The 11978-nt window shown below is 47.5% G+C and overlaps 1 protein-coding gene across 1 annotated transcript in view; it reads left to right on the forward strand.

The window, feature by feature from the left end:
* The window catches only part of mapkbp1 (mitogen-activated protein kinase binding protein 1), a 228230-nt gene that overhangs the window by 124989 nt on the left and 91263 nt on the right, over nt 1-11978 (forward strand). The window contains exons 5-6 of the mRNA XM_078406156.1: nt 8952-9122; nt 11331-11468. Coding sequence (XP_078262282.1) covers nt 8952-9122; nt 11331-11468 — 309 coding nt within the window. The remainder of the gene's footprint in view (nt 1-8951; nt 9123-11330; nt 11469-11978) is intronic.

The following is an 11978-nucleotide window of genomic DNA, read 5'->3' on the forward strand; positions in this document are numbered from 1 at the left end:
GGTGGTGTGAAGCTGACACAGAGACAGATGACAAGCCTCTACAGGAAGGGGCAGTGAGCAGACAATCATCAAGCCTGACATTTCTCAGGGTTTCTCCTCCTGTTTGTCCATCTGCTTTCCCTCCTGCTTCATTTTTAGTTTCTTGATTTAAGTGCGATTTTAATTGTCACTCATTTCTCTCTCTCTCTCTCTCTCTCTCTCTCTCTCTCTCTCTCTCTCTCTCTCTCTCTCTCTCTCTCCTCCCCCTCCTCTCTCTCTCTCCTCCCCCTCCTCTCTCTCTCTCTCTCTCTCTCTCTCTCTCTCTCTCTCTCTCTCTCTCTCCCTCTCTCTCTACCCTCTCTCGCCACCTCTCTTTCTCTCAGATGCAGACACACACAGACAGACACATACTCAGATAAATCCTATCACACACAGTATTTTTTTTGCTTGAAACTCCAATAGTTTTATCTCTCCCAATCACATGTGCTCATACTGTACAGATTGTTTCAGTGACTTGACCAGGCCTGCGTGCAATCATGTGGTCTTTGCAACCTCTCTTGAAGATTACACACATTCCTGGTCTCTTCCGTGTACCGTGTGTCGGCTTCCTGCTAAATCCATTGCTCATGTGCGTTTGCAGGGCCCATCACACATGTGAATGCACATTTCATACTTCATAGACCCACCATTCTTTCATTGGCTGATCCTTTCACTGTCTGCGTCCATGAGTTACATCATATGGAACTTGTCGTGGGCTACCTTAAGATCTGCAGACTAAAACTGAGTGTGGCCAAAAACCACCACAACGGCCTTTCACCTGAACAACAAGGAAGCTCAACGCCAGCTAACCGTCACCCTCAATGGGTCACCCCTACCCTACAACCCTGGTGGAGGGGTAGACCTCACGGCCCTCGACAACAGCACATTGCAGTGTCTACAGCGCCTGGGGGGCGTTACATAACTTCTGCTGCCTCAAACGCAAGAGAGAGAAAGAGAGTTACTTGACATTCAAGAGTCAAGAATCAAGAGTGTTTCATTGTCACATGTCCTAGATAGAACCTGAATTCAGGTAAACAGATATAAATCACCATCTCACTCCTTCACATAATATCACCGCTAGTTTTGCACAGGAAGTTCACAAAGCAAAGATATTTCTAAGGCTTCATCGTAATTCTACTTTATTTAGTCGGTACTCCTCTTTAATTCTCCCAGTGGTAAGGGCCCTAGTGAGACCGCACCTGGAGACCGCACCTGGAGTGTGCAGTTTTGGTCTCCAAATTTGAGGAAGGATATTCTTGCTATTGAGGGCGTGCAGCGTAGGTTTACTAGGTTAATTCCTGGAATGGCGGGACTGTCATATGTTGAAAGACTGGAGCGACTAGGCTTGTATACACTGGAATTTAGAAGGATGAGAGGAGATCTTATCGAAACGTATAAGATTATTAAGGGGTTGGACACGTTAGAGGCAGGAAACATGTTCCCAATGTTGGGGGAGTCCAGAACAAGGGGCCACAGTTTAAGGATAAGGGGTAGGCCATTTAGAACTGAGATGAGGAAAAACTTTTTCAGTCAGAGAGTTGTGAATCTGTGGAATTCTCTGCCTCAGAAGGCAGTGGAGGCCAATTCTCTGAATGCATTCAAGAGAGAGCTAGATAGAGCTCTTAAGGATAGTGGAGTCAGGGGGTATGGGGAGAAGGCAGGAACGGGGTACTGATTGAGAACGATCAGCCATGATCACATTGAATGGCGGTGCTGGCTCGAAGGGCCGAACGGCCTCCTCCTGCACCTATTGTCTATTGTCTATTGTCTAAGTAAACAAGCTACTTAGCCTGAGGAGAGAGGATAATGGGACGCCTCTAGAATGAAGCACTGTTCTGGTTATTGGTTTTAAAAGTATATTTCGCTTTCAAATGCAAGTGATAACATGGTGGGTGGAACATAATGTGGAAAATAGTGAAGATAGACACAAAATGCTGGAGTATCTCAGCGGGACGGGCAGCATCCCAAGAGAAGGAATGGGTGACGTTTCGGGTCGAGGCCCTTCTTCAGACAGATAAATATTCAGAAAATAGTGAGTTCATCCACTTCAGTAGAACGAAAGGCTGAGCATTTTAAAAATGGTGGGCGAGTGTTGGTGTTAAAGGAGACCAGGCTGTCTTGTACACCAGTCGCTGAAAGTTTACATAAGCACGATAAGATAATGCTATGCTGTCTGATATTAGAGTCATATCCCTCCAAACCTAGCCTATCCTTGTACCTGTCTAACTGTTTCTTAAACATTGGGATAGTCCCAGCCTCAACTACCTCCTCCAGCAGCTTGTTCAATACACCCACCACCCTTCGTGTGAAAAAGTTACCCCTCAGATTCCTATGAAATCTTTTCCCCTTCACCTTGAACCTATGTCCTCTGCTCCTCGATTCACCTACTCTGGGCAAGAGACTCTGTGCATCTACCCGATCTATTCCGCTCATGATCTTATACACCTCTCTACAAGATCACCCCTCATCCTCTCAATCCAAGAGGCCTGCAGAGGCTTAACGGTTCGGTTAGTTCAAGTCAGAAATGAATAGATTTTTGGACACTCAGGGAATCAAGGGATATAATATGCCGAGATGAAAGGTCATGCATTATTGAACGGCGGATTAGGTGTGATCAGCCAAATGTCTACTCAATTTCTATTTCTTATACTTGTTTGTTTCCAATCATTTGCTCCCTGTTTTTAATAATGTGTGGCCTCTGTTTGCCTTTATGCTGTTGGAACCTTTCCAAAACGTGGTAACATCTGTCTGCCAGAAACCCCAGTGTTGTTACATCTGGAAGCTGTTGATGCAGGGATGATCGCCAATCAGGTTCTGACCCATTAGGGAAATAAACCTACACCAAATGGTGCTTTTCAACACCCCCCCCCCCTCACCCACCTCCATTAAAGAGTTATCATGGCTCACTCCAGAGTTGAATAAGAAAATAACTTTGTTTGGTGTTAGTTTATGATTGTGTGTGTTATTGCATTTTTATTGATTATTCTTATTGGTCTTATTGTTGAACTGCGGGTAATTTTTCATTTCACTGCACATTTATGTGTATGTGACAAATAAATGATTATTGACTATTGAAATCGAAGGTATTTATTCACAAAATGCTGGAGTAACTCAGCAGGTCAGGCAGCATCTCAGGAGAGAAGGAATGGGTGACGTTTCGGGTCGAGACCCTTCTTCAGACGGATCAGTCTGAAGAAGGGTCTCGACCCGAAACGTCACCCATTCCTTCTCTCCTGAGATGCTGCCTGACCTGCTGAGTTACTCCAGCATTTTGTGAATAAATCACTCCAGAGTTGAGATCTGTTTAGGTTAGAGATACAGTGCGGAAACAAGGCTTTCAAATGGACACTTGATATGCAGGGAATGGAGGCACGTGGATCATGTGCCAGCAGAGTAGTTTAGTTTAGTTTAAAGACGCAGCGCGGAAAACAGGCCCTTCAGCCCACCGAGTCCGCGCCGACCAGTGGTCCCCGAACACGAACGCCATCCTACACACACACTCGGGACAATTTTACATTCACACCAAGCCAATTAACCTACAGACCTGTGGAGTGTGGTAGGAAACCGGAGTTCTCGGAAAAAACCCACGCGGGTCACGAGGAGAACATACAAACTCCCTACAGACAGCGCCCGTAGTCGGGATCGAACCCCCGTCTCCGGCGCTGTAAGGCAGCAATTCCCCCGCTGCGCCACCGTGCCGGTGGAGATGTGAGCAGATATCGTAGATTGACACTGCAGCACTGTGCCGAAGAGGAACTAAACTGCTGGGTGAACGCTCTTTAAGATGGAATATCCGACTGAGGTCCTGTTTGCCGTCTCGGCTGGATGTTGCCGCATTGTTGTGTTTGTCCTTGCTGTGAGCAAATTAGCGTTAAAAGTTTCTAACATTACAACACGAGAAGTTAACTGATGAGTTGGTGGCATTCAGACCCCACCTGAGGAGAGGCAACCACAGGTGGTCTTAGTCACTTCCCGTGGGAGATATATGAGGTCCGGTCAACCCCTTTAGAGGTGAGGTGTAGGAAGTAACTGCAGATGTTGGTTTAAACCAAAGATAGACACAAAATGCCTGAGTAACTCAGCAGGACAAGCAGCATCTCTGGAGAGAAGGAATCGGTGACGTTTCGGGTTCAACTTTAGATAGTTCCTCTGTCCCTCTCTTCCCCTCCTCCTTCCCAGATCTCCCTCTATCTTCCTGTCTCCACCTATATCCTTCCTTTGTCCCGCCCCCTGACATCAGTCTGAAGAAGGGTCTCGACCCGAAACGTCACCCATTCCTTCTCTCCCGAGATGCTGCCTGACCTGCTGAGTTACTCCAGCATTTTGTGAATAAATACCTTCGATTTGTACCAGCATCTGCAGTTATTTTCTTACACTTCTTCAGGCTGAAGTCAGGGGAGAGGGAAATAGAGAGACAAGGAAGTGTATGGTGTGAAAATGAGGCAAAGGGGATGCAGATCAAGGAAAATGTAGAATGGATCATTGTTAGCTGGGAGAAGGTGATAACAAAGCAAACAGAGATAAAATGTAATCAGGGACAGTCAGACTGGCGAAGAACTGAGAAGGGGGAGGGATGGAGAGAGAGGGATGGAGAGAGAGAAGGATTTGAAGTTAGAGTAGTTAATATTCATACCGCTAGGGTGTAAGCTGCCCAAGCGAAATACGAGGTGCTGTTCCTCCAATTTGCGCTGGGCCCTCACTCTGACAATGGAGGAGGCCCAGGACAGACAGGTGAGGGGAGTTGGTTGGTGGCTCCCACGCGCAGGAGTTTGAATGAATTTTCTTCTGGTCATTGAAACCTTTCTGAAGATCAGTGTTGTCAGAATCCACTATCTTTTCCTCGAGCTGCCTTGCTCCTGAGAGGCATTTTTTCCGACGTTTTCATGATGATTGGCTGGAAAGTGGAAAGCTGTAGCAACGACTGCACTATTGGTGGCCTCTTCTCTCTGTACCCAGACCATTTAAATTGGTGGCAGTCACTTTCAGTCATGTCCAGCACATCACAGTACTGAAGAAATCAGCTGTTGGAAAGGCTGACCTTAAACCAGCGTCTTAATGCTGATAGACACAAAAAGCTGGAGTCACTCATGTTGTACTTCGTGGTCACGGTACCTGCTGTACCTTTGTTGAGACTCTGGACGGACCACAAGTACACGTGTGTGAAAGGTTACAATGCTGGAGCTTAAATCCAGGCTGTTTATTCCGTGGCCACCTGGAACCAGAGTGGCCACCTAATCACACCATCTCTTATATACACATTACTACACAGGCAAACAAAGTAGTCCTTGCGATACAACAAAGTAGTCCCAGCAATATCACAACAACTCAGCGGGTCAGACAGCATCTCTGGAGAAAAGGAATAGGTGGCGTCTCAGGTCGAGACCCTTCTTCAGATGCCCAGTACTTGGAGTCAGATCAGGGGTGGCACAATTTTCTTCATGGATAGAGCTGCTTCCACACAGCTCCAGAGTCTCACGCTCGATGCTGATCTCCAGTGCTGTCCGTGTGGAGTTTCTTCATTCACCCTGTGACCATACGTGTTCTGGAATCTTCCCCCATTCCCAGATCTGTTGGTTGATAAGTTAATTGGCTGCCATAAATCACCCTTAGGGGAGTGGCGGGAAAGTCCCAGGGGAATTGATGGGAGTGAGGAGATAATCAAAATGGGATTAATGCTGATGGGAATTGGTTCCTGATAGCCTGTGTGGAACTTGGTGGGCCAAAGGGTCTCTCTTTGTATTCTATGACTATAACAACCAGAGGTGATAGCTATTATGAGCATCTAGGCTTGCATCTCACTGGGATCACATTCATCTCTGAGTCGGAATTGCCGTAAGTTCAGTTCTTACTCCAGAACATGACTACACACTCCAGTCTGATGACCAATTGAGTAATGAGGGAATTGTCCCGTTAACATCGTGGCAAGCCTGGCTCTTGTGGGTTCAGCCTCCTGGTCCAGCTTTGCATAATCAACATCAATAGATCAAGCAAGGTTAGCAAGTTTGAGATGATACAAACGTGGGTGGTTTTGCAGACAGTGAAGATGGTTGTGATAAATTGCAGCGGGATCTTGATCGATTGGCCGGGTGGGCTGAGGAATGGTTGATGGAATTTAATACAGAGAAATGTGAGGTGTTGCATTTGGGAAGTCTTACATGGGCAGGACCTACACAGTGAATGGTAGGGCTCTGGGGAGTGCTGTAGAACAGAGGGATCCAGGAATACAGGTGCATAGTTCCTTGAAGGTCGAGTCGTAGGTAGATAGGGTGGTCAAAAAGCCGTTTGGCACATTGGCCTTCATCAGTCAGAGTATTGAGTATAGAAGTTGGGAGGTCATGTTACAGTTGTACAAGATGTTGGTGAGGCCGCATTTAGAGCATTGTGTTCAGTTCTGGGCACCATGTTATAGGAAAGATATTGTCAAGCGGGAAAGGGTACAGAGAAGATTTATGAGGATGTTGCCAAGACTCGAGGGTCTCTGCTATAGGGAGAGGTTAAGCAGGCTGGGTCTCTATTCCATGGGGTGCAGGAGGATGAGGGGTTATCTCATAGAGGTGTACAAAATCATGAGAGGAATAGATCACATAGATGCACAGAGTCTCTTGCCCAGAGTAGGAGAATCGAGGACCAGAGGACATAGGTTTAAGGTGTAGGGTATTTAATAGGAATCTGAGGGGTAACCTTTTCACACTAAGGGTGGTGGGTGAATGGAACAAGCTGCCAGAGGAGGTAGTTGAGACTGGGACTATCCCAATATTTAAGAAACAGTTGGACAGATACATGGATAGGACAGGTTTGGAGGGATATGGACCAAACGCAGGCAGGTGGGACTGGTGTAGCTGGGCCGGTGTGGGCAATTTGGGTCGAAGGGCCTGTTTCCACGCTGTATCACTCTATGACTATGAATCTGTAAGCTGCGGTCTTCTAATCTGACCTGAAGATGGCCTACAAGCCTCAGGGGAACCAGTGCATCATTCAAAGGAGTTCTCCTTGATATTCAAGCCAGTAATAGCCTCTCATCTAGCATCACTGTCAGAGGTGAATGCTGACTTTAGTAGGCCCACAGCCTGAGTTACGTCTGTTTCCGCTGCCAAGACTGAGCAAAGGCCGAGAGCAAGAGTTGGAGTAACTGTCTCGAACACTGTTGATAGAAATGCTGGTTTATCTAATCTATGTCTTTGTGTGCTTTAAAAAATATGCTCATAATAATTTCCAGATTGTTCCCAAACCCTCGAGGACAGGTTCAAGTAAGTTAAACCATCCAAGGAACTCTCCGTAGAAACTGAACTCACCACAAGCTGTCTTCACCATAACATCTGTATCTGCGTAAACAATAGGAGCAGGAACCAGCCATTCAGCCTCTGATGTCTGATCTGCTATTTAACAAAAACATGGCTGATCCTTTATCTAAACACCACTTTCCTGCACTAACCACATATCCCTAGGTTCCCTTAATATCCAAAAATCAATCAGTCTTTTAATTTAATTCTCCGTATTGCAATCCTGAATTGCCGACCCGTTGTTTTGAGATTGTGACCTCCAGTTCTAGACATTCCAGCCAGAGGAAACATCGTCGTTTAAGCATTTTGTATGTTGCCATTAAAAGTTTATTTGTCAATACTTTGCTTACCTGTTACACATTCAGATACCTACCCAAGAGCTATTAGTTTAGTTTACTTTACAGATACAGCATGGAAACAGGCTCCGGCCCAATTAGGCCACGGTAACGATGATCTATTCTACATTTTCCTTGATCTCCACCCTCTTTGATGTCTCATTCCCACACCTTACACTTCCTTATCCCTGTATCTGCCTCTCCCCTGACTCTTGCTATTGAGGGCGTGCAGCGTAGGTTCACTAGGTTACTTCCCGGAATGGCGGCACTGTCATATGTTGAAAGACTGGAGCGACTAGGCTTGTATACACCGGAATTTAGAAGGATGAGAGGGGATCGTATCGAAACGTGTAAGATTATTAAGGGGTTGGACTCGTTCGAGGCAGGAAACATGTTCCCAATGTTGAGGGTCCAGAACAAGGGGCCACAGTTTAAGAATAAGGGGTAGGCCATTTAGAACTGAGATGAGAAAAAACTTTTTCAGTCAGAGAGTTGTGAATCTGTGGAATTCTCAGCCTCAGAAGGCAGTGGAGGCCAATTCTCTGAATGCATTCAAGAGACGCTAGATAGAGCTGTTAAGGATAGCGGAGTCAGGGGGTATAGGGAGAAGGCAGGAACGGGGTACTGATTGAGAATGATCAGCCATGATCACATTGAATGGCGGTGCTGGCTCGAAGGGCCGAATGGCCTCCTCCCGCACCTATTGTCTATTGTCTCAGTCTGAAGAAGGGTCGCAACCCGAAACGTCACCCATTCCTTCTCTCCAGGGATACTGCCTGTCCCGCTGAGTTAGTCCAGCATTTTGTGTCTATCTGCTGGAGTAACTCAGCGGGTCAGGCAGCATCTCCGGTGGACATCCAGAGCACGAGGGAATGGTTGGCAGTGCTGGGAGCAGTCTTCCCAGCCATTACTCTTCATAACCTTTCCAGCAGCTTCACCGTCTTGCCTTGACTCTGAGGTTTGTTGGCAAAGGGGGAGATGGTCAGGTGATGGGGGGGGGGGGGGGTGGGCAACGTGCTTGACTGAAGGCCGGGGCGGACAGGTCACTGGGAACTCCACTGCTGGCCATTGAATGGGACCATCCAGCCAGGACTGGGGTTTGGCGAAGGACTTTCTGCTCACTAATGGCAGCCCCACAGTCAGTGTTAGCCAGGGAAAGAGCAACGAGGGCTTCAACCACCGTGGGAAGGAAGAGAGTGAAGCTCCCGGGACAGTTTCCTTTGCGGAATGCCGTTCACCTGAGTTACGCAGATCATGAATCACCAGGTGAGCTGACCGCTTATTCATTGTCTCTCTTCCCCTCCTCTTGTGTTTTCAGAGTGGGCACATGCCCGCTGTTCGGGTCTGGGATGTCGTTGACAAGACACAGGTGGCAGAGATCCAGGAGCACAAGTACGGCGTGGCCTGTGTGGCTTTCTCACCCAATGCCAAGTACATCGTCTCCGTGGGATACCAGCATGACATGATCGTCAACGTTTGGGCTTGGAAGGTACGTGCCGTTGCGGCAACGACTCCAGTAACACAACACCTCCTGTTCCTGAGATACTTACCTGCTGGCCATTCATATCAGTGGAACAAACGGAGGTACATGGCTTCATGTGGGTGCAATGGCCCATGAAACGTGTGTGTTATACAGGTGTGCAGTGGTCAGTGTGTTATACAGGTGTGTAGTGGTCAGTGTGTTATACAGGTGTGTAGTGGTCAGTGTGTTACACAGATGTGCAGGGAACAGTGTGTAGTGGTCAGTGTGTTACACAGAGAGCTATGTGCAGTGGTCAGTGTGTAGTGGTCAGTGTGTTACACAGGTGTGTAGTGGTCAGTGTGTAGTTGTCAGTGTGTTATACTGGTGTGTAGTGGTCAGTGTGTTATACAGGTGTGTAGTGGTCACCGTGTTATACAGGTGTGTAGTGGTCAGCGTGTTATACAGGTGTGTAGTGGTCAGCGTGTTATACAGGTGTGTAGTGGTCAGCGTGTTATACAGGTGTGTAGTGGTCAGCGTGTTATACAGGTGTGTAGTGGTCAGTGTGTTATACAGATGTGTAGTGGTCAGCGTGTTATACAGGTGTGTAGTGGTCAGTGTGTAGTGGTCAGTGTGTTATACAGATGTGTAGTTGTCAGTGTGTAGTGGTCAGCGTGTTATACAGGTGTGTAGTGGTCAGTGTGTAGTGGTCAGTGTGTTATACAGATGTGTAGTTGTCAGTGTGTAGTGGTCAGCGTGTTATACAGGTGTGTAGTGGTCAGTGTGTTATACAGATGTGCAGTGACCAGTGTGCAGTGGTCAGTGTGTTGTTCAGGTGTGTAGTGGTCAGTGTGTTACACAGAGAGCTGTGTGTAGTGGTCAGTGTGTTACACAGAGAGCTGTGTGTAGTGTGTTACACTAGGAGCTATGTTAAGTGAACGGTGTGTAACACCAGGATCTGTGTGCGATGAAGAGTATTTAGTGAGCAATGTGTTGCAGAGGGAGCTGTGTTTAAGGCACGGTTTGTAGTGCAGGGAGCTGTGTGCAATGAACAGTGTGTAGTGAGCAGTGTGTCGCACTGGGAGCCATGTGTAAAAAACTGTGTAAAAAACATGGAGCCGTATTTACAGAATATTGCAGCCAGCCTTATGTACTGGATTGTGTTGTTATAAGGAGGAGCATTAACAGAACAGTTGCTCTGTAACCAGACGTGTGCTTTAATAATGTTACACAGGGAGCTGAAAGTAATGAACTGTTTGTTATAGAGTGCTCTATGCACTGAAGAATATGTTACACAGAGGGCAGTGTGTGGATTGTGATGAGTGCATTAGGCACCGAATATTGTGTATTGTGATATTCAGATCATCCGTTTGGTTGTTGTGCGTTAGAGTCATAGAGTGATACAGTGTGAAAACAGGCCCTTCGGCCCAACTTGCCCACACCGGCCAACATGTCCCGGCTACACTCATCCCACCTTCCTGCATTTGGTCCATATCCCTCCAAACCTGTCCTATCCATGTGACTGTCTAACTGGATAGTCCCAGCCTCAACGACCTCCTCTGACAGCTCGTTCCATACACCCGCCACACTTTGTGTGAAAAAGGTACCTCTCAGATTCCGATGAAGTCTTTTCCCCTTCCCCTTGAACCTGTGTGCTCTAGAGTGCCCGTTACCTGCGCCCCCCCCACCCCCCCCCCCCCCATGAATGGTTAGTGCATTATCTGTGGTAGACTATAATGACAGTCCTGAAGTGGGCAAATGTGAAATGTGTGTCTCTTGACCGTGGACCTTTCACCGTCCGGCGTGGCCTGAAATATGCCGCGGGATTTTTCTCTGCTCGGCGGGGGCTTCAATGTCGGGAGCCACGACCGCCCCCGACGTGCAGCGGCAGCGTCTTCGCCCGCCCCGAATCGCGGGGCTTGGGTCGGTCCACTGTGGACCTTTCACCGTCCGGCACGGCCTGGCAACTTCAACAGCCTGACCGCGGGAGAAGAGGGCAGGGGAAGAGGAAAGACATTCTGGCCTTCCGTCAGAGTGAGGAGGAGACTGGAGGAGACTTACTGTGATGGATGTTTATCTTTTGTTTGTTTTGTGTTGGTTTGTGGTTGCGGGTGTTATTGCTTATTTTATTGCTCTTATTGTTGGACTGTGGGTGACGAAATCCCGTCCAAAAGACTTGGTTTTTTTGGATGACAATAGAGGTAATTCTGATTCTGATTCTTCTTGCTTCTTCCACAGAAAAATGTTGTTGTGGCAGCCAACAAGGTGTCGAGCAAAGTGACTGCTGTGTCCTTCTCTGAGGACAGTAGTCACTTTGTCACTGCAGGCAACAGGCATGTCAAGTTCTGGTATCTGGATGCGTCCAAAGCTTCAAAGGTGAGACCTCTGATCATGGCCGTTTCACTCCCCGGCCTCTTACCTGCTTCTTTTCCAACCGGGTTCTTTCTCTCACTGGGTGTCTATATCGAGACACAGGAACTGGAGTTTTGAGTATTGTCAGGAGCACCATTCAGTGAGTCAGTGCTGGCACAAAAGACAATAGACAATAGACAAAAAGTGCAGGAGTAGGCCATTCGGCCCTTCGAGCCAGCACCACCATTCAATGTGATCATGGCTGATCATTCTCAATCAGTACCCCATTCCTGCCTTCTCCCCATACCCCCTGACTCCGCTATCCTTCAGAGCTCTATCTAGCTCTCTCTTGAATGCATTCAGAGAATTGGCCTCCACTGCCTTCTGAGGCAGAGAATTCCACAGATTCACAACTCTCTGACTGAAAAAGTTTTTCCTCATCTCCGTTCTAAATGGCCTACCCCTTATTCTTAAACTGTGGCCCCTGGTTCTGGACTCCCCCAACATTGGGAACATGTTTCCTGCCTCTAACGT

This window comes from Rhinoraja longicauda, chromosome 10, assembly GCF_053455715.1.
Source record: "Rhinoraja longicauda isolate Sanriku21f chromosome 10, sRhiLon1.1, whole genome shotgun sequence".
Lineage (NCBI taxonomy): Eukaryota > Metazoa > Chordata > Chondrichthyes > Rajiformes > Arhynchobatidae > Rhinoraja > Rhinoraja longicauda.